The following is a 20,107-nucleotide window of genomic DNA, read 5'->3' as shown; positions in this document are numbered from 1 at the left end:
AAGTGGGGTAAGGCAGTGAGCAACAGCAGCTGTGCCACTAGGGGAGGCTTGGGTTGACCAGACATAGCCTAGATAGGGGGTGTCCCAAATAATATATATGAGACCAGCCCAATTAAAGAGTTAAATTTGACAAGGGAACAAACATCAGACTGGAGTCATCTGTCATGTAGCTAGCTGTAGAGTTCGCAACTTAAGTAAGGCTGCCCAGTGCCATGTGAAGTAACAGACTGGTTTTTGGTTTTCTCCCAGTTTTAATGTTCTGTAATGTATTTAAACCCTTATTTAAATAAAACTTGTTTTCAGAAATAAAAATTTAAAAAGGCCAGCTCTTCTCAGCTCTGTTCCCCTCCCCCTCTCATCTTCTAGGAGGTAGAGTACTGTTTCTGTGGAGGCACTGGAACATTAATTAGACCCAATGGAATGATTCAACTAGGTAGAATGCTTATGGGGTCTTTGCACAGCTTTGGAAATGGTACGAGGGCAGACACTGAGTATTTCACTGGCCCTGCATGCAAGTATTAAACATTTCCTGAACTCAGCATTTCTGACATTTTGAATGGAATAACACTGCAACAGGAGTTGTCCTATGCTTTGTAGAATGTTCTAGAGAATTCCTGACCTCTACCTACTAGATGTCAGTACCTGTCTCTAACTTAGACCAACTAAAATGATCTATTGGACATCAGAAATTACTCCATTACACGTTGTCTTTTCTCCCCTGTAGAGGCTGGATTAATAAATTGCTTCATCTCCCAGGGAACCTAGATGGGATAATTGAGTGAAGTCATTTCCACATTCTAGCTCTGCACAACCAGTTTTATCAACACTGATATAACATGGTTTCCAGTAATGAAAAGAATGTGTATTTACTGAGATTTCAATAGATGTTTATACATAACTTACTTTGGTATAGTTACCTAAAGTATAAGTTACACTGTTTATATGAAACTTGCAAGAAATAAGCACAGACATTTCAGTATTTTATTCAAGTTTACATTGAAAATATATGGAAAGAGGGGACATGAATATAAACACAATCAATGTACACAGAATCTGCATCTTGATCAAGATCATTTGTGATATTTTTCTCCTTAACTCCTGGGAATAAAACATTTTAGAGTAAAACTAAAGCTAAGACACTGCTAAGGGCTCATTCCTTAAGGGAGTGATTGCTTTCCATAGACTTTTAATAGTATAGAAACCTTATTGAAACAGTTCTGTACCTTCTCTCAGTGGCAGAGAAAAGGGTTGTGGCATTAGGAGTGACGATATGACTATCCTCCAAAGAAACACAGCATCAGGAAGAATATGGCACAAGGAAAAGTGTACATCCTAGTTATGAGAGAAGGACATTGAATCAGACAGACTCACATCAGAAGGAAAAGATGTTGCATGGGGCCCACAGAGGGGGTCAGATGCATGAAACGCACACCAGGGCCAGGGACAGTGCACAGAAATGTAGAAAGGGGTAAAAATACTTAAGAGGCTGATCAGCATAGTGTCATGGGTTCTGAACACTGTAAAGGACTGAAATATGGATAGACTTGACAGGGAAAGGAACAGTTAGTGAACTTATAGATGAGAAATGCATTGTATGTAGTGCTGTAAAATGAGACTGAGCCAGCCTGGTAGTCTACAAAAACCCCAACACGATCGAGAGCAACAGGCAAACACAGGGGCATGGGCAAAGGCAAATGGGAAGTAGGATCTTCCAAGAAAACTTTATACTCAGATTTTTTCTCCATGCCTATAATCCAGTAACCAACTTTAGGACGAGGAACTTCATGAACAGTCGGATCAGGCCATGGCCTGGGTCTGAAGTGTCTTCCATCACTCACCCCCAGGTGCCAGGATGTTTTCCTTGACACATCCACCTCCCAGTAGTGCTTCCCTGATGTGATTACAGGGGCACCCAGGACCCCTAGAAGAAGTCCATTATTTTGAAATACAGACTTGCTTGCTGAGCAACCAAAAGTCAGGCCATTAAGCGGTTCCAATGTAGTATAAGAATTATGTGAAAACAGGGACGGTTGGGAATACACAGGAGTACTCTGGTATTTTATCTGTCTCTGATCTTGAGAAATGAAAATTCTGGAATCCTTTGTATTCGCTGTCACATGAACTGTAGAGGAAAAAAAATGACAGTTTTGGGTCAGGGAGAGAACAGACCACTTTTTGTGATGTTACAAACAAACTCATAAGAATGTAAGAGAAAACTAGAAAGAACTTTGAAATCATATTGAAATAGGGAAAGGTAGAATACTGCAAAAGCATCCCTTCTCTTTTTCTGTAGCAAAGAGATACTGAACCTGAAAATATTCTGATGGCAAGAAACAAGTTTCTCCTTACCCCAGTATTGGCGGGCATCAGTCAGCTCTGAAACGACAACAGGAGATCACATCAACACAATGTCCATCTTTCCTATCTAGGAGTCGAATCTGGAAACGGCACCTGGCCCCATGTAGCCCCCCACACAGGTAGACCCTCACAACCACCCAGCTCTCCTCACCTTGAAACACTTGCAACATTCCTCTCAGACCAGTTATTGGGAACACTTCCTGTTCTTTCTTGGGGAAAGTCATTGGCTTCTTCATCGTCAAGAGCTCAGATCTAGGGATGAAAAGAATGAGCCTCCATACTTCAGATTTTATAACTTTCATCATCACCAACCTATCTGTTGTTTTACCATGCAGATACTTATAGGTACCACCTTGGCATCATGAGAAAGGAAAGGATAAACTATGGGCTGAAGTCACCATAAATATACCCATGTCCACCTTCCCGCTATCTGCATGACTTAGGAAAGACATTAAGCTTTCTGAAGCAGTTTGACCAGCCTAAAATGAAACAATCAGCTTCTCCCTCTCAATCTCTTAAAAAGAAGCAATGAAGTCATGGGTTTGAAAATCACAACGTTAGTTAGATAATGTAAGGTCCTCTCCCTGAGGGGTACATGCAGATGCCCCCACCACATTAAGTCTCCACCCAGTTACCTGGGTAACCTGCAGACCTGGAAGCATTTACCTCCCCTTTCCCTGAGGTCACATCCTAATCCACCTGGCCACACCTCTTGCCCCTGCCCTAGATATAAGGCAGGGCTGGGTGGGGGTCTCTCTCTCTCTCTCCCTTCTCTCCCTTCTCTCCAGCCATGGTTCACCTCAGCCACAGGCCAGCAGTTTGGTAATAAACTTTCTCTCCTGCCTGAATACCGCGTGGCGTTCTCCTTTACCAGCTACCTACTTTAAAAAACCTAACAGATAAGACACTGCTATGAATTTTGATCCCTTGGAAAATGGTCAGAAAATAAGCTGGCAGAACCTGGCTCATTCTGGATGTTGAAGGCATAGAAAGTATAAAAAGCACACCTGGAGGAACCCAAGAACTTCAAAGCCTGTTGCCCCTTAGAGGCTCTGAGAGAACAGCTCAGCCTTCAGGTTCTCTGGGGAAAATTACAAACATTTGGAAAAAGAGGCTTTATGAACACCAAAGTCTTGCTGCTCTGAAATCCCTGGGTGGGGAGAGCTAGCAGGTGCAATCAGGTGTCTGCTTCCTTAGGCACATGAACGCCACCTTCCATCACTCATCCAAAGTCACAGGAATCATTTGCCCCAGAGCCAAAACCCTGCTCCCAGAGGTCAACATCAGTGGTTTTGAAAACATTATGCAACTATTACTTGTTTTCAGGAGGAATATGCAAACACATAGCAAGTTTGTCAGAGAACAATTCTGGGTACAAAGCAGATAAGGAAGATTTGTCCTATTCAAAATCAATCAAGCACCTATTAGATCCTGGAACAGAGCTGATCTAGGCACATTGAGTGCATAAATGGTTATGCCACACGGAATCTGCTCCTGTATCACCTTCTCCCCAAATATCACTCTTGACCCACATTCTCATTTTCTCTAACCTTCACTCAAGAAGAGTAAGTATCTAATTTACTCCCAATAGTTCTAACGTACCCAAGTCCTGTTTTGTGTCCAGAACTTAAGACAATACTACAGGTGAATTTTCCTCATCTAAATGTTATACTAACATTGAGTACTAGATACTTCTACAAATCTTTCTTACCAAAAAAAGTATCATCCTTGTATCCCACACATACCTTCTCATGATGGTATTCACACCCTAAGGAGAAAGGAGAAAACATGACTTAAGAAATAATAGATGGTCCTTTCTTATAAAGTTTCATCAGAGTCTCACCAACCTCTGATGTGCTAAGGTCAGTACAAAAGACAAAAAACAAAGAAAAGACTAAGTCCAGTCTTCCCTTGGTACCCAAGGAGATCATTTAACTAATACATGATTCTTTCACTTTTTAAAAACAGATATGTAAATTAATAGACATTGGCCAAGTACTAGGCTGCTTCTGAGCATTACAGATATTTCTCTAATAAAATATTTGTTATTTAGTAGGGTGATTGAGTCTAAGTAATGTCACCTGTTCTCACAGACAACCTGGTGCTTGCTCTCCCTTCAGCACTTTATTGCCTACCCAGTGACACTAGCCGTCTTTTGCATTGCAGGTGTTCCTGTTATTTAGCCCCAAGAGGATATGGAGATATCATGTTGACTAAACCCAGGCCCAGCTCCTAATCGTGAGGGTTAGTCTTCACACAAAGCATGTGGCTCTTGTCTTTCAAAGCTTGGTGCAAGCTGCTGGTCTTTGAGTTAGCAGTCCACCATGCAGATGCCTGCCTTTTAATAGAGATTCAATATTTAATAAAGATTTGGTCTCTCAAAAGGTAGCTTGTGAAGGCCATCATAACAAAAACAGCATGGTATTGGTATAAAAACAGATCAGAAGACCAGTGGATTAGAATTGAAGACCCAGAAATAAAACTGCACTCTTACAGCCAACTGATATTCGACAAAGGAGCTAAAGACATATAGCCTCTTCAACTACTGGTGCTGGGAGAACTGGGCAGCCATATGCAGAAAACTCAAAGTAGACCCAAGCCTATCACCATGCACCAAGATCAACTCAAAATGGATCAAGGACCTCAACATCAGACCTGAATCCTTGAAACTACTGAAGGACAGAGTAGAAAAGACACTAGAACTTATAGGCACAGGAAGGAACTTCCTGAATAGAGTCCCAGGGGCACAACAAATAGGGGAAAGACTCGACAAATGGGACTACTACAAATTAAAAAGTTTCTGCACAGCTAAGGTCATGCCACCAAAATAGAAAGACAGCCAACGATATGGGAAAGGATATTTACCAGCACAGCAACAGACAAAGGTCTGATATCGGTCATCTACAGAGAACTCAAAAAACTAAGCCCCTCCAAGCCCAATAAACCTATTAGGAAATGGGCAAAAGAGCTAAAGAGAGACTCCACAAGAGAAGATATAAAAATGGCAAAGAAACACATGAGGAAATGCTCAACATCCCTGCTAGTAAAGGAAATGCAAATAAAAACAACCCTGAGATACCACCTCACCCCAGTTAGAATGGCCTATACTCTGAACTCAGGAAACAACAAATGCTGGAGGGGGTGTGGGGAAAGAGGAACCCTTCTCCATTGTTGGTGGGAGTGCAAATTAGTACAACCACTTTGGAAAACAGTATGGAGGTTCGGTCCCCAGTACCAAAAAATGAAAACACACACACACACAAAAAAAAAATACAGTTAAAAAAAAAGAATTAGGAACTCTGCTTCTCTGATGGCACTAAAATTCCAGAAAATACATGGCTCCTATTCATTTTTGTACTGTTAAGATCTCTGTGCACAAGTGTATGCGTGATTGTGTAAACATGTTCAAGAAAATCTGGTATTTTAATGCATAAAGCTGTTTCCAAGCGTTATCTGGCTTGGAAAAAATACAAATCTTTTCAATTATTTTCTCCCCACTACTAAAATTAACAATGATCTGAAAGAAAAGTTACAGTTCATTCAGCCCTAGGGAACAGCGTGATGGTGTGGTCCATTCAGGATGGGTGTCCATTCCCGCTCCAAATGTGCTTCTCTTTCTTTGTTTTTCTTCTACACATGGACACTTAACACCTCATGGTAATAGGTGATTATGATTGGTGTTTTGAAATCTTTCCCTTGGGATGCATTGACAAAAATGAAAAGTTTTAAAAGGAGCTGTCAGCTGGGTCTGACAAGGCTACCTCTCCCACAGGAGAGGAAGAAATGGCACCTCTCCTTATATGGGGGTACCCTTTACCATGGGGGCTAGAGCAGGGAGGTTCTCTGGGTGAGCTGCATGTAGGAAGGGCAGAGTTGAAGTCTGGGTGGGGAGGGGGAGTGTGGGCTGATTCCCAGTGGAGATAACGGCCATCTGGCGCCAGGACGTGATTAATTGTCCTCTCCCGGAGCCCACTCAAGGTTGGACATGACTAAGTGTCCATTCTCAGACCCCTGCCCGGATCTGGGCACAAGAGACAAGAACCATCTGGCTACTGGAATGTGGCTATGTGACCACTCCTGGAGGCCCACCCAAATCTGTACCCCAGGGTTAAGGCCGTCTGGCGCCATACGTTCGGCGGGAAAACCCAGGCCAATCCTGAGGCGACCAGTAAACTAGGGCAAATGGTAAAGGCTGCCACCTCTCTTATATACCCCACAGGAACAATGTTAACACCGTCTCCTAATCATAAAACCTACTGTATTTACAGTGAACTCCAGTGTCTACTAGGCTGTGTTAGTTGGTATTCTTAATGTGTTATGTGTTTCCTTTCATTTAAGCCATCTCCTTTATCATTACAGATGTAGTTTATTTTATTGATTTGAACAGATAAGTGTCAGTATACTTGGTTCCCTTGTAAAAGCCAAGATCAGTATCTGAGCCTCTATCTATACATATGCCCACATAGACACAGAGTTCAGTTCTTTGTATGTGAATTTTGTACTACACTCAACACAACAAAGCTACAGTAAATGGTGAAAAGAATTGTTGGGAGAAAACTTACAACTTCAGTCATAACCACATGTTGATTCACAAACTTGTCATTAGGATCTGGTCTATGTCCTTTTACCAGTCACATTGATCTTCACTGACTTTATTCATAGAACATGGAGAAAACGTCAAGCTCCTAATAACAACCTAACAGAACTGGGTGCTGGTGGCTCATGTAATCCTAGCCACTCAAGAAGCTGAGATCTCAGGCAACAACAAATGCTGGAGGGGGTGCGGGGAAAGAGGAACCCTTCTTCATTGTTGGTGGGAGTGCAAATTAGTACAACCACTTTGGAGAACAGTATGGAGGTTTCTCAAAAAGCTCAATATAGGGGCTGGGGATATGGCCTAGTGGCAAGAGTGCTTGTCTCGTATACATGAGGCCCTGGGTTCAATTCCCCAGCACCACATATGCAGAAAATGGCCAGAAGTGGCGCTGTGGCTCAAGTGGCAGAGTACTAGCCTTGAGCAAAAAAAAAAAAGAAGCCAGGGACAGTGCTCAGGCCCTAAGTCCAAGCCCCAGGACTGGCCAAAAAAAAAAGAAGCCAGGGACAGTGCTCAGGCCCTGAGTCCAAGCCCCAGGACTGGCCAAAAAAAATAAAATAAAATAAAATAAAAAAAGCTCAATATAGACCTACCCTATGACCCAGCCATACCACTCTAGGCATCTATCCTAAACAGCAAACCCCAAGATATCAAAAAGACATTTGTACTTCCATGTTTATCGCTGCACAATTCACAATAGCCAAAATATGGAAACAACCCAGATGCCCCTCCACAGACGAATGGATCCAAAAAATATGGTACTTATACACAATGGAATACTACATAGCGATTAGGAATGGTGAAATATTGTTATTCGCAGGAAAATGGTCAGAACTCGAACAAATAATGTTGAGCGAGACAAGCCTAGAACACAGAAAACAAAGGGGCATGATCTCCCTGATATATGACTGCTAACAAAGGGAGACGGAGAGACAGTAGAGACCAAGTCTGTGAATACTGTATATGTTCTTGATACATTGTATATTGTATATCTGTCTACCTGACCTAGAGAAGGGATAGAAAAACAGGACACAAGATATCACAAGAAATGTACACACTGTCCTACTATGTAACTGTACCCTTTTTGCACAACACCTTGTAAAAAATTGTGTTCAATTAATAAACAAATAAAAAAAAAAGAAAGGGAGACGGAGAGACAGTAGAGACCAGGTCTATGAAACCAAAAATTGTTTGTCAAATAGTATTCCCCACAGGATTGGGGCAGCGACCCAACAGTATGTAACTAAAACCAAACAATTACTCAACATATAAAGGTCAAAAATTGACCTCTCAGGGGAATACAATAGGTCAAAAGCTAGGTATGTACGTTCATATAAGACTACTGTTGACATATGGTGTAATATCGACATTACATTTAAAGCCCTAGGCGAACTTTCTTGGGCGTGGCCACGTGGCTACTGTATATGTTCTTGATACATTGTATATTGTATATATGTCTACCTGACCAAGAGAAGAGATAGAAAAACAGGGCGTAAGATATCACAAGAAATGTATACACTGCCCTACTATGTAACTGTACCCTTTTTGCACAACACCTTGTCAAAAAATTTGTGTTCAATAAATAAATAAATAAATAAGTTGAGATCTGTGAGTTGCAAATTGAAGTTAGCCCACACAGGCAAGTTCATGATAGCCTTATTTCCAGTTGACCATCAAAAAGCCAGAAGTGGAGCTGTGGCTCAAGTGATTGAATGCTAGCCATAAAAAAGAAAAAAGCTTAAGGATAGCACCCAGACCCTGGGTTCAAGCCCCAGGACTGGCACAAAAAACAAAACTAGCAGAAAGACTCTTACAATGTTAACAAAAGAATTCTGATCTTGCATGGCTTTTATCTGCAATAAAACAGAAGTCACTTGTAAAAACAACCCCATGAGCAAATGGAATGAAAAAATAAAGATTAGGGGGCTGGGGATATGGCCTAGTGGCAAGAGTGCTTGCCTCATATACATGAGGCCCTGGGTTCAATTCCCCAGCACCACATATACAGAAAACGGCCAGAAGTGGCGCTGTGGCTCAAGTGGCAGAGTGCTAGCCTTGAGCAAAAAGAAGCCAGGGACAGTGCTCAGGCCCTGAGTCCAAGGCCCAGGACTGGCCAAAAAAAAAAAAAAAAAAAAAAAAAGATTAGGGCAGATATTATGAAATAGAGCCCCCAAATATAAAAATCGTTGAAACAAAAATTGTGATGTTCTTTTGTTTTGTTTTGTTTTGTTTTTTGTCAGTCCTGGGCCTTGGACTCAGGGCCTGAGCACTGTCCCTGGCTTCTTTTTGCTCAAGGCTAGCACTCTGCCACTTGAGCCACAGCGCCACTTCTGGCCTTTTCTGTATATGTGGTGCTGAGGAATCAAACCCAGGGCTTCATGTATACAACGCAAGCATTCTTGCCACTGGGCCATATTCGCAGCCCCAAATTGTGGTATGTTTATTTTTGCCAGTCCTGGGGCTTGAACTCAGGGTCTGAGCACTGTCCCTGGCTTCTTTTTGCTCAAGGCTAGCACTCTACCTCTTGAGCCACAGTGCCACTTCTGGCCATTTTCTCTATATGTGGTGCTAAGGAATTGAACCCAGGGCTTCATGTGTACAAGACAGGCACTCTTGCCACAAGACAAGCAGTCTTGCCACTAGGCCATATTCCCAGCCCTGAAACAAAAACTTGATTTGCTGGAAACATAAATTTGAAAAAAAGGTTCAGGCACAAAAGAAATGGCTCAGGTGGTAAAGAGCCAACCACGAAAGCACAAGGCACTGAACTCAAACCCAAACCCACCACACACACACACACACACACACACACACACACACACACACACACACAGAATGGTATTTAAAATTCAATAGTAGAAGGCAGCAAATGGGAGCACATAAACTATTACAATAGATCCCTCTAAGATTCAATGTTTCTACAGCACTTTAGAAATTACTGGGGCTGGGGATATGGCCTAGTGGCGAGAGAGCTTGCCTCGTATGCATGAGGCCCTGGGTTCGATTCCCCAGCACCACATATACAGAAAACGGCCAGAAGTGGCGCTGTGGCTCAAGTGGCAGAGTGCTAGCCTTGAGCAAAAAAAAAAAAAAGAAGCCAGGGACAGTGCTCAAGCCATGAGTCAAAGGCCCAGGACTGGCCAAAAAAAAAAAAAGAAATTACTGAATGTGGAATTTTCCCTTGGCATTCATACATCCCTGATTCCCATAACATTTGAAAGTGATCCAGAAAGAAGTATTACATCTTTATTACCAAAGAAGTTTACAATCATCACAAAGCACGCATGTGGGAGCATGCGCACCGCCCCCCCCCCCCCCCACACACACCCACTCCACAGCAAAAAAAACCAGAGAAGGAAAGATTTTGTGAATCTCAGATAAGGGCACTATTAGAAGACTCACCTGCAGCATCTCCATCGGGGATCCTTCTAACTGAAGCTCCACATCGGAGATGAGCTGGCTCACACACTTGCTCTGCTGGGTCAGCTCATTTTCACACCCTGCCAGGCGGCGCAAGCCATCTTCCGCCTCCTTTTTCAGCTTTTGCAGTACTTTCTCCTCCTCAGAGTCCAGGATGCCTCTCAGTTGTGTGAAATCTGCCTGAACATTTTGTATCTTGCTTTGTACTTGACTCTTTAAAATAGAAAAAGAGACAGAGACACTCAGGGTATCAGGTGGGGCTGGAGACTACTTGGGGAGTTCGCCTAGAGAAGGGAGGCTCAAGGAAAGCAGTGATTCTTAGGGAGCTATGTTTTCTCTTCACAACATTTCAAACCAAGGACCTTTTGTCAACATGATCTAAGCCTAGCCAGAGACAAAACTGGATGACTGGGTGTGGCTCAGCTTTTACATAGTTATCCTGTGTACAAGATTTATGATTCTGTGTCACTCCTCATCCCGTTGCTGATCTCCCCGTCAGACCTGGAACACTGAGGACAGAAGAAGGACCCATTGCTAAATATCATCCCTCACCACCATCACAGGACGGGCTCCCTCCCCAAAATGGAGGATCTCTCAGATCTCCTCACTCTCCTGCCCCAAACACTCATGGGAAATGAGCAAGAAGACTAATGAAATGAAATTGAGCCTCATCCAATCTCTGGAAATAGAGAGGAAGGCAGCCCCTCCCCCAAATCCCACCCAGATTTGTGGCTAAGTCCCTCAGGAAGTGTCTTTCCCTGCCTTCCAGGAAGTTTTCTCTTGTTGGAGTTCAGCTTTCCACTTCTCAGATTCTTTCTTGTTCTTCTTCAGCTTTTCCAGAACTGCCTGGAGCTTGTTCTGTGAATGGAAGGAACCACAGCAGGGTCAATCTCTGAAAATAAGCTACATCTCAATTCATTTAATTTCCTGCTCCACTAAGAGGAACTTTCTTGGTCATCAAATCTCAACATATGGACTATGTAGAAAGAGATACTCACTGCTGTCAAGAGAGTTCATACTTAGGCTCATTATCTCCTTAGTCAGTGGATTACACAGCATGTGCTTCAGGCCTGAGAAAGGCCCACAGAGTGGAAAGGAGTCACAAATCTCAGCTCTAGGATAGTGAGGTATTTAAACTATAGTGAATGCCCAGCCAGTGGGGATTTCCCTCAGGGACTATTCTGTCCTCTGTCCTCCTTCATCCCCAATTTCTTACCTGGTACTCCTGGACCACTTCCTCCAAGAGGCATGTGTGGTGACCCTGGTGCTGCTGAGATCGCTCACAAAGCCAGCAAATCACCTTCCCATCATCCCTACAGAAGAGCTGGAGTTTCTCACCGTGCTGTGGACATTGATGCACATTCTGTTCCTGTGAGCTCAACTTGACCCCCCTGAGACTCTGCACTATGTTGGCCATATGGCGATTAAGCCTGAGGCTCTCAAACTTGTAAGGCATTTGACACATAGGACAGTTGCTCTTCCCTCCTGGGCCAATGGTGGATTTATAGCTTGTTGTGATACAGGCTTGGCAGAAGCTGTGTCCACAGTCTATGCTCATGGGTTCTCTCATGAGCTCCAGGCAGATGGGGCAGGTCACCTCATCCTTTACATTGGCCAAGATTGCTGAAGCCATTGCTGGCTGGTTCCTTGTTCCTGCCTTTCTTGACTTCTGAGGTTCCTTCTGCTGAGCTTCCTGAATGCTTGGCAAGATAAAAAGGGGGCAAATTAGAAAGGCCAGCCAATTGTGGATTAGTGAAACTAAAATATTAAAAGAAAAAGAAATGGAGCTGGATGCTATTGGCTCAGATTTCAAATTTTAGCTACTCAAGTGGCTAATTTCTGAGAAGCACGGTTTAAAGCTAGCCCAGGTAGATCAATCTGAGACACATTTACATTTATTTTCAATTAAAGAGCAGAAAGCTTAAAGTAGATGTATGGCTCCCGTGGTAGGGGATTAACTTTAAGTGTAAATGCCAAACAATAGTGCAAGGGCCTGACTTCAAGCCCCAGTAACAGCACACATACAACCCACCCACCCCCAGACACAGAAAATAAAACGTAGTGTTTATGTTCAGTTGAAGGAAGAGGGTCAGCACCACCTTGGCCATAGGATCTGGTATCTTGTCTTCAGGGGTGTACCTGAATTCCTAGAGGAAAGGAAGTCCCACCACCCTCAGGTGGTGGATAATGCAGAATCCCTGGAGACAGGGGTGCCCACCTGGCCTATCAGTTACTGAACCTGTCAGTCAAATGCTTGGCACTGGGAGTTTCTTGTTACCCTGCCCCCTGATCTCACCCTATTTAGGTTCAGACCAGTTCAGGTGCCATTACTTCATGCCCCAAGACTCCATGTTTGCCTCCAGTGTCCTGTCTCCTGACTCATCTCCAGTCACCATGCTGTCCCACTTCAGCTCTTCATTGGAGCTGAATTAGTTTGTTGCTATTGTTTTTGCTCTTTTATTCCTCTCTGGCCCGTTTCCTGACAGTGTTAAGTTAGTTGCAGGCTGTAGGCCTTTGTAACAACTGGTTGCCTGCAGACTGCTCATGCTCTAATAAAAACTCCAAGATTCGATCCTTCAAAATGTGGCTTCTCAGGCTGGGGATATGGACTAGTGGCAAGAGAGCTTGCCTCATATACATGAGGCCCTGGGTTCAATTCCCCAGCACCACATATACAGAAAACAGCCAGAAGTGGCACTGTGGTTCAAGTGGCAGAGTGCTAGCCTTGAGCAAAAGGAAGCCAGGGACAGTGCTCAGGCCATGAGTCCAAGGCCCAGGACTGGCCAAAAAAAAAAAAATGTGGCTTCTCTGATAATTTACCTTACAACACAGTGATGTGGAAAAATCAACTTTTCACAATAATTTCAAGCACTCTATTCCTAGTTCAAGTTCTATAATAAATGTCATGTATGTCATGATTTCCTTGATTTTTATTAAACATTAGGAGTGTTAGGAAAGTGGAGGAGAAAAGAAGAAAACAGGCCAGATTCCTCCACAGGCAAAGACTGTTTGTTGAGGAGGAGCAGTGAGGGCCACAGCGTTGCTGGGGGCTTGGAGATTGTGCCAAGAGGTGGGACAGGAGCTGAGTTTTCATGAGGCCTGAGTAAAGAGACAGAGGTGAATGAAAAAGCCATTGGGTCTAGGGACATTGCGGGGCTTTTCAGTTGGGCCCACAATGAAATGTTTACATCCAGGCTTAGGGTGGTTACCCTGCTAGCATCATGCAGTCTGCCCTTATCTTTGGTGGCTTGCCTGATGTCTGCATGCACCTGGGAAAACAGGATGGGGGTCAATCCTTCAAAAAGTAGACCTTTGTAAGGGCTGGCCTGAAAACTGGAGCAACTAAATATAAGTTTAACTGTTAAAATTATAACAGTTTCTAAACTCAGGTGATGACTCCATGATAGAGGGCTGCACTCTCACCCGTCAGACTAGTTTCTTTTTTTTTTTTTTTTTTTTTGCCAGTCCTGTGCCTTGGACTCAGGGCCTGAGCACTGTCCCTGGCTTCTTTTTGCTCAAGGCTAGCACTCTACCACTTGAGCCACAGCGCCACTTCTGGCCATTTTCTGTATATGTGGTGCTGGGGAATTGAACCGAGGGCTTCATGTATAAGAGGCAAGCGCTCTTGCCACTAGGCCATATCCCCAGCCCCCAGACTAGTTTCTTATAGTTTGACATTTAAAAATGTAGGGAGCACTTGTTCACCTCTATACCTGGGTAGCAACCATCGTAACGGATAGTAAAAAATGATCATAGTCATAGACTATAGAAATAACCATAATAGTAGTAGAAATGCAATGGTAACTGTCAGGTTGGTTTACTTATGAGTGAGTACTGGATTGTTTTAGTCTGCTCAAGTTTACTTAGTGGTAATGGGAAAACATGGTCACAATTGTTAAAATAAAGTTGGTACTAGGTCAGCCTGACCGCCATATTCTGCTTCTGTAAACGGCTTGCTTAACCCATTGGTGACTTGCTCTACCCCCTGCACTAACCCCCTGCATCAGTGCTATGTGACCATTTGTTGTTACTTCCTGATATCGAGGCCAGTTCCCTATAGCAAAGCCAAAATAGATAACTGAAAGAGTAGATAGCCAATAGAAATAGACAAGAGTTGCTTGCTAAATGCCATCCAATCAAATATCTGCCATGTTGGAAATACCCTGCCCCTGTTGTAATCACAATAAAATCCCTGCCTATCTGAGGGTGGGGACTCAATCTAGATCCGCTGTTGACACAGCGGACGGTTGGGAATCTAGGCTCGAGCTTGCAATAAAGACTCTCGTGCGTTTGCATCGGGCATCGGCTCTTTGGTGGTCTTTGGGGACCGGAAATCTGGCATAACACCTTAAAAACAATTTCCAGGCACCAGTGGCTCAAGTCTGTATTCGAGAGACCGAGAAGGCTAAGATATGGGGAGCAAGGTTGGAGCCAGCCTGGAAGTCCATGAGTCTCATAGCCAATTAACCACCAAAAAGTGGGAGTGGAGTTGGGTCTCAAGCAGTGGAGCTCTGGCCTTGGAGCAAGGCCCAGGATCAAATAAAGGGACTATATTGTTACTTAGGAGGCCGAGGCTAGCGGTTCATGGTTGGAAATCAGTCCTGGCAGGAAAAAAAAAAAAAGGAAGAGTCTATATACTAAACACCAGCAAAAAGCCAGCTGGGGAAACAGCATGAGTGGCAGAGCCAGCCAGGGGAAATAAGTCCAGCCAGTGAGTGCTTCAGGCCCTGAGTTCAAGTCCTAAAACCTGCAAGTAAATAATTTTTTTAAAAAAATAAACTGTATATGATCTTGGTACATTGTGTATTGTATATATGTCTACCTGACCTAGGGAAGGGAAAGAAAAACAGGGTGTAGGATATATCACAAGAAATGTACACACTGCCCTACTATGAAACTGTACCCTTTTTGCACAACACCTTGTCAAAAAATTTTTATTTAATAAATAAATTACAAAAAAAATAAACAGAAGGGGCTGGGGATATGGCCTAGTGGTAGAGGGCTTGCCTCTTACACATGAAGCCCTGGGTTCAATTCCTCAGCCCCATATATATACAAAAAAGCCAGAAGTGGCACTGTGGTTCAAGTGGCCTTGAGTAAACAGAAGCCAAGGATAGTGCTCAGACCCTGAGTCCAAGGCCCAGGACTGGCCAAAAATAAAGAAAGAAAGAAAGAAAGAAAGAAAGAAAGAAAGAAAGAAAGAAAGAAAGAAAGAAAGAAAGAAAGAAAGAAAGAGGGTAAATTTATTCAAAGTCTATCTACATGCCTGTTTCAAAATATCAACGCAAATCTCCCTTTTACAATTAATATGTGCTAATACAAGAGAAGAAAAGCAAAACATAATTGGTCTGAGTGGGCTCTTGCAGGAAAGATGTTAGGTTTCCCGTACTCTTTTTTTTTTGCTTCCGTTCTTCTTTTCAGGTTTGGAAACCTACTAGTCTGCAATAAAGCAGAGTATCAAGCCAGGCTCAGGTTGCTCCAGCCTGTAAACTGGGATCTAAGGATCACAGTTGGAAACCAGCCCACCCAGGCATAAAATCCTGCAAGACATTCTCTCTAATTATCCAGAAAGGACAGGAGAAATGGCTCCAGCTGAAGAGGGTCAGCTGTGAGTCAAAAACTGAGCAGACATGAAAGGCCTAGTGTTCAAGAAGAAGATTAGATAGATAGATGCACTATTTAGCTCATCTGTATTATCAGTATAAAAACAGCACGCTCTCCATGTGCTCAACATTGAAGTCACTCACTTACCTATACTCTATGTACAGTTAAGTCTGAGAATCCACCACTATGCTGCGTGGATTAGTCACATGACCATCACAAAATTACTGCTGTACACCTCACTACTTCTCACCATAAATTCCATCTTTGTTTCTGCTCTATTTGCAGCACTGCGGGTTCTCTCCACCAATGCGGCCCAACTTCCCCTAAAGACAAATCTAAGTTTCATTTCACCACTGTGACAAAGACATTCACTTTCACTTTGCTCTAGGGAAAGCATTTGCTCTGGGGAGGAGAGGCGTAACATGTAACAATTCCACTAACAATTTAAACAGAACTGATTTTGAAACCTGCACAGACTTTGATCATTCCTTTTCAAAAGCCCCTCTGGTTTGGCAAGGCCCCTGTTGCTGGGGGAAGGGATGATCTGTTCCTGAGAAAGAGATTGCTCTGGTTCCCCTCACCAAGGAGCACTTCCGGATTACAGATGAGGAGGCAGACTGCATCAGGGGAGGAGAGGGAACACTAACTGTCCCTTCAGGAGGCGGCCTTTGGCCGCCTTTAAACCTCTTTACTCCCCAAGCCTCCCTGCTCACAGACTGAGCTCTCAGCAGGAAATCTGTGGGCCAAGCTCCCCCTTCCTTCAGAGCAGCTGGCCAGACAAATAATTCAACTCACCCAAGCGACTGCAGTGCCTTTCTTTTAGAGTTTCCCAAACTCTGGCCTCTTCTACCTGCTCAGTGCACCTTCAGAAGCCAAGGGAGCTTGCATGGAGAGGGCAAGGCACACGGGAACTCCAGGGGCCCATGTGATCACCCTAGCACTCTAAACTCCAACTCCACCCAGAAGGGCAGGCAAGGAAGAGGAGGGGAAACTGTGGACCAATCAGCAGTGTCTACTCTGGGCCTCTCAGATGCCACAGCTTGACTAGTTCTCTTGTGGCTGTATGTAGAGGTAGGTAGGCATTAAGAAAGCACTCTCAGCCGGGATTGGTACCTCCAGGCCTGTGTTAGTTCACACTCAGAGGCAATAGGCAGCAAGATCAGGAGTTGGAGCCCAGGGTCAAAACTCGCTTTTTAAACTGCTATCAAGCTGGACACAGAAATGGCTGTTATTGATTTCCTCTCACAAGACACTAATAAAAATGCACATAGTCACTAGTCATAATAAGCTTTGCTGTTCCTTCCATGACATTTTGTATCTTGCTGGGAATGTTTTCTTGATAAAATAGAACAGCCAAGGAGTCCACCTTCCTGAGTCTGCCTGCCCTCTGTCTGAAAGGGGCACTTTTGTTTAGCTTTGCATCAGGACACCTGTCTCAGCCCTCCTTGCTGCTCCTTACTTCTCTCAGCAGGGTCCTGATACATTTTATCTTCTCTTTCATGCTTCACTTGGCAAATTCTTTTGCCAGCCTTTCCACCAAACAATCCATAACATCACTCAGGATATAATTTAGAATGTGGGGCGTGGCAGTGTTCTCACTTATTGCTGATGAATTATTTGTGATTAGGAGAGCATGATGCATACAGGTTGCCAGTTGGCCCAGGTTTTCTGATATCTTGGCAGGAGCTCCTGTCCATAGTATTGTTCTTTAATGATAATTTACATAGCTATGAGGATTTGGGCTTGTCACCCTATCCAGGTGAGGGTTTGTGAATTTTCCATCTAAATGTCAAGACTCTTCACTTAAGAGTTCTTGAATTCCACTGCAGAATAAGAATTTCTGGACAAGTCATAATGGCAAATAAACTCCCGAGAGCTTTATTGAGTAAGTCTGCAAACAGGCAAGCAGACAAACAGATAAAAAGCAGATAGACAGACTTGCAGAGAGGCAGACGCGCACTCTAATAGAATGTGGGTGATCTATAAGGGAGAGACACTCCCAGTGCTCTTTGACAACCCTTTGTACTCTCAAGAAACACAGTTAATAATACATCCTTTTTTACTCTACAAATGTCAACAATGCATATAGATACAAGCATTTAATATACACAGTTTTTTAAAATTATTTATTTGCATTAAGCCTTGTATTATCAATACTTATAGCAATAGAATCAATAAGTTGTTTATATATAGATAAAGAAATTAAAGGAGTGGCTTCACATGTTAATGGATGCTGCCAGCTCAGTGCTGGGGGGTATGTCTGTAATCAAGTCCCCTGTGGAGATAATGTTGGGGCATCTGTAGTTCAAGACCAAGCTGGGCTTCACCAAAAGACTTTGATAGTGGTAGGCTTCTATGAGTAATGAACCCAACAACAACAAAAATTTGGATACTGGCAAGTCCAAAAATCTCCTATATGAGACAACAGCATGGCCCTAGAAAGAGCTGACATCATTCAAGCCCTAATTTTGTAGGGAAAATTCCCTCTTGGAGATGTGTGATTGGGGAAGATTTTTCCTGAACTCATGTTTTCATCCTATTAGGGTAAGATTTGCATACTGAGCTGAGAGCAAGAGAAGACCAGTGAAGATTGACTTTAATATGGCAACGATTACCCACTTTTCCTCAATTACAGCCCTTTTCGATGGCCATAAATTCCTTACCTATACAACTAAAGGAAACAAGAGCTTAGTATTTGAACTCATATTTTCAGAATTCAGTCCATGGTCACTTAACCCCGTGTTTCTGAACCTTAAGAAAGAGGTAGCCTGTTTCGATGGTGGCAGAGTACGGCAGAAGCTAAATGAATCTTGGCAACCAGCAAAGAAAAAAGAAGGTGAGCCATTGGGACTAAAAAGTTTCTACTACCTCTCCAAATTTGATGTAATTCTATCTGTATTTTTGTGTGTTGAGGGGGGTATTTTGTGTCTTGCCTCCAAAACTTGTCTACTGCTGAGAGAAGTAAGGAGGACCAAGGAGGGCTGAGACAGGTATCCTGATGCAAAGCTAAACAAAAGTGCTCCTTTCAGACAGAAGGCAGGAAGGTGGATGTAATGGGGACCCTCCAAGGGCGGGCACCACATGTAACAGGGTCCGAGGGGGGGGGATCCCCCATCCCTCCAAGAGTCCACTACTCAGAGACAGTCTCAAGTAAAAAGATGGATTTATTGGGGAAGTAAAAAGTATACCGACTGGCCAGGGTCGCTGCCCAGACTTGGGAGCTGGAACCAAGACAGTAGGAAGCAGGCTGGCTAGCCAGGGCTGCAGCCCAGACTGGGGAGCAGGGACCTCCCGCCCCGGGGCACGCTCAGGGTTGGGTTCTAAGGCAAACAGCACAGTCAAACTTGCCACACGCAGGTGTCCAATGAGGACACAGCACCTGCAGAGCATGCTAGGCCGCCGCAGGTGGCCAAAAGAGTTCCAGTCATGTCTTATAGTATCTGTTTGGACCAACCTATCATTCTAGTTAGAATAGGCTCATAGGTTTGACATCAGATGGATATGGCCACCCTGAAGGGCACATGGATTTGATGTCAGGTGGATATGCCTACCCATGGGAGGGCACAGGTTCCCTTGAATTTACATGACTTATCATAATAAAAGAGAGCTGCCCTGGATAGGGTGGGGGAGAGCTTAATGAAGATGGAGTTGGCTTCTGAGCTGGAGTCAATCTGACGCCCCTCTACAGTTAATGATGGCACTGGCCAGGTCCTTGGTCTTTGAGTATTTCCAAGTAAACATTCCTAGGAAGATTCAAAATCTAGGGAATGTGATAGCAATGTTTTTTATTATTTTATGAATAGTGTATTTTACTAGTGTCTAAACAAACTTTTCTGAGTCTAGTTTTATAGGAGTTTAAAGGGAAGGTTTTAGTTCTCCTGTGTGATCTTGCTTCCTATTGCCTGTGAGTGTGGACAAACACAGTCCTGGAGGTACCAAACCTGGGTGGGAATGCCTTCTCAGTGGATACTTCCTCTGTAAGGAGCCTTATACCAGCACGACAGAACTAGTCAAGCTGAGGCATCTGAGAGGCCCAGAGTAGACACTGCTGATTGGTCCACAGTTTCCCCTCCTCTTCCTTGCCTGCCCTTCTGGGTGGAGTTGGAGTTTAGAGTGCTAGGGTGATCACAT

General features: G+C 43.7%; 1 protein-coding gene across 2 annotated transcripts; it reads right to left on the bottom strand.

The window, feature by feature from the left end:
• Window positions 1-967: 967 nt before the first annotated feature.
• On the bottom strand, window positions 968-16,900 carry LOC125362715 (tripartite motif-containing protein 5-like). Of its 2 annotated transcripts, none has more exons than XM_048361616.1 (8): window positions 16,772-16,900; window positions 11,589-12,072; window positions 11,135-11,230; window positions 10,355-10,585; window positions 4,104-4,126; window positions 2,510-2,610; window positions 2,350-2,376; window positions 968-2,122 (listed from the first exon to the last, which is right to left on the bottom strand). In XM_048361616.1, the coding sequence occupies exons 2-8, from the start codon at window positions 12,003-12,005 to the stop codon at window positions 1,491-1,493; spliced, it is 1,527 nt and encodes a 508-aa protein (XP_048217573.1). In that variant the 5' UTR covers window positions 12,006-12,072; window positions 16,772-16,900; the 3' UTR covers window positions 968-1,490. The 2 variants fall into 2 exon arrangements, with proteins under 2 accessions (XP_048217573.1, XP_048217572.1); XM_048361615.1 differs by having other exon boundaries at window positions 11,589-12,065.
• Window positions 16,901-20,107: the final 3,207 nt, after the last annotated feature.

Source organism: Perognathus longimembris, chromosome 13 (assembly GCF_023159225.1).
Source record: "Perognathus longimembris pacificus isolate PPM17 chromosome 13, ASM2315922v1, whole genome shotgun sequence".
Classification (NCBI taxonomy): domain Eukaryota; kingdom Metazoa; phylum Chordata; class Mammalia; order Rodentia; family Heteromyidae; genus Perognathus; species Perognathus longimembris.
Note: the sequence above shows the minus strand (reverse complement) of the source record. Positions and strands in the feature narration are given on the sequence as shown.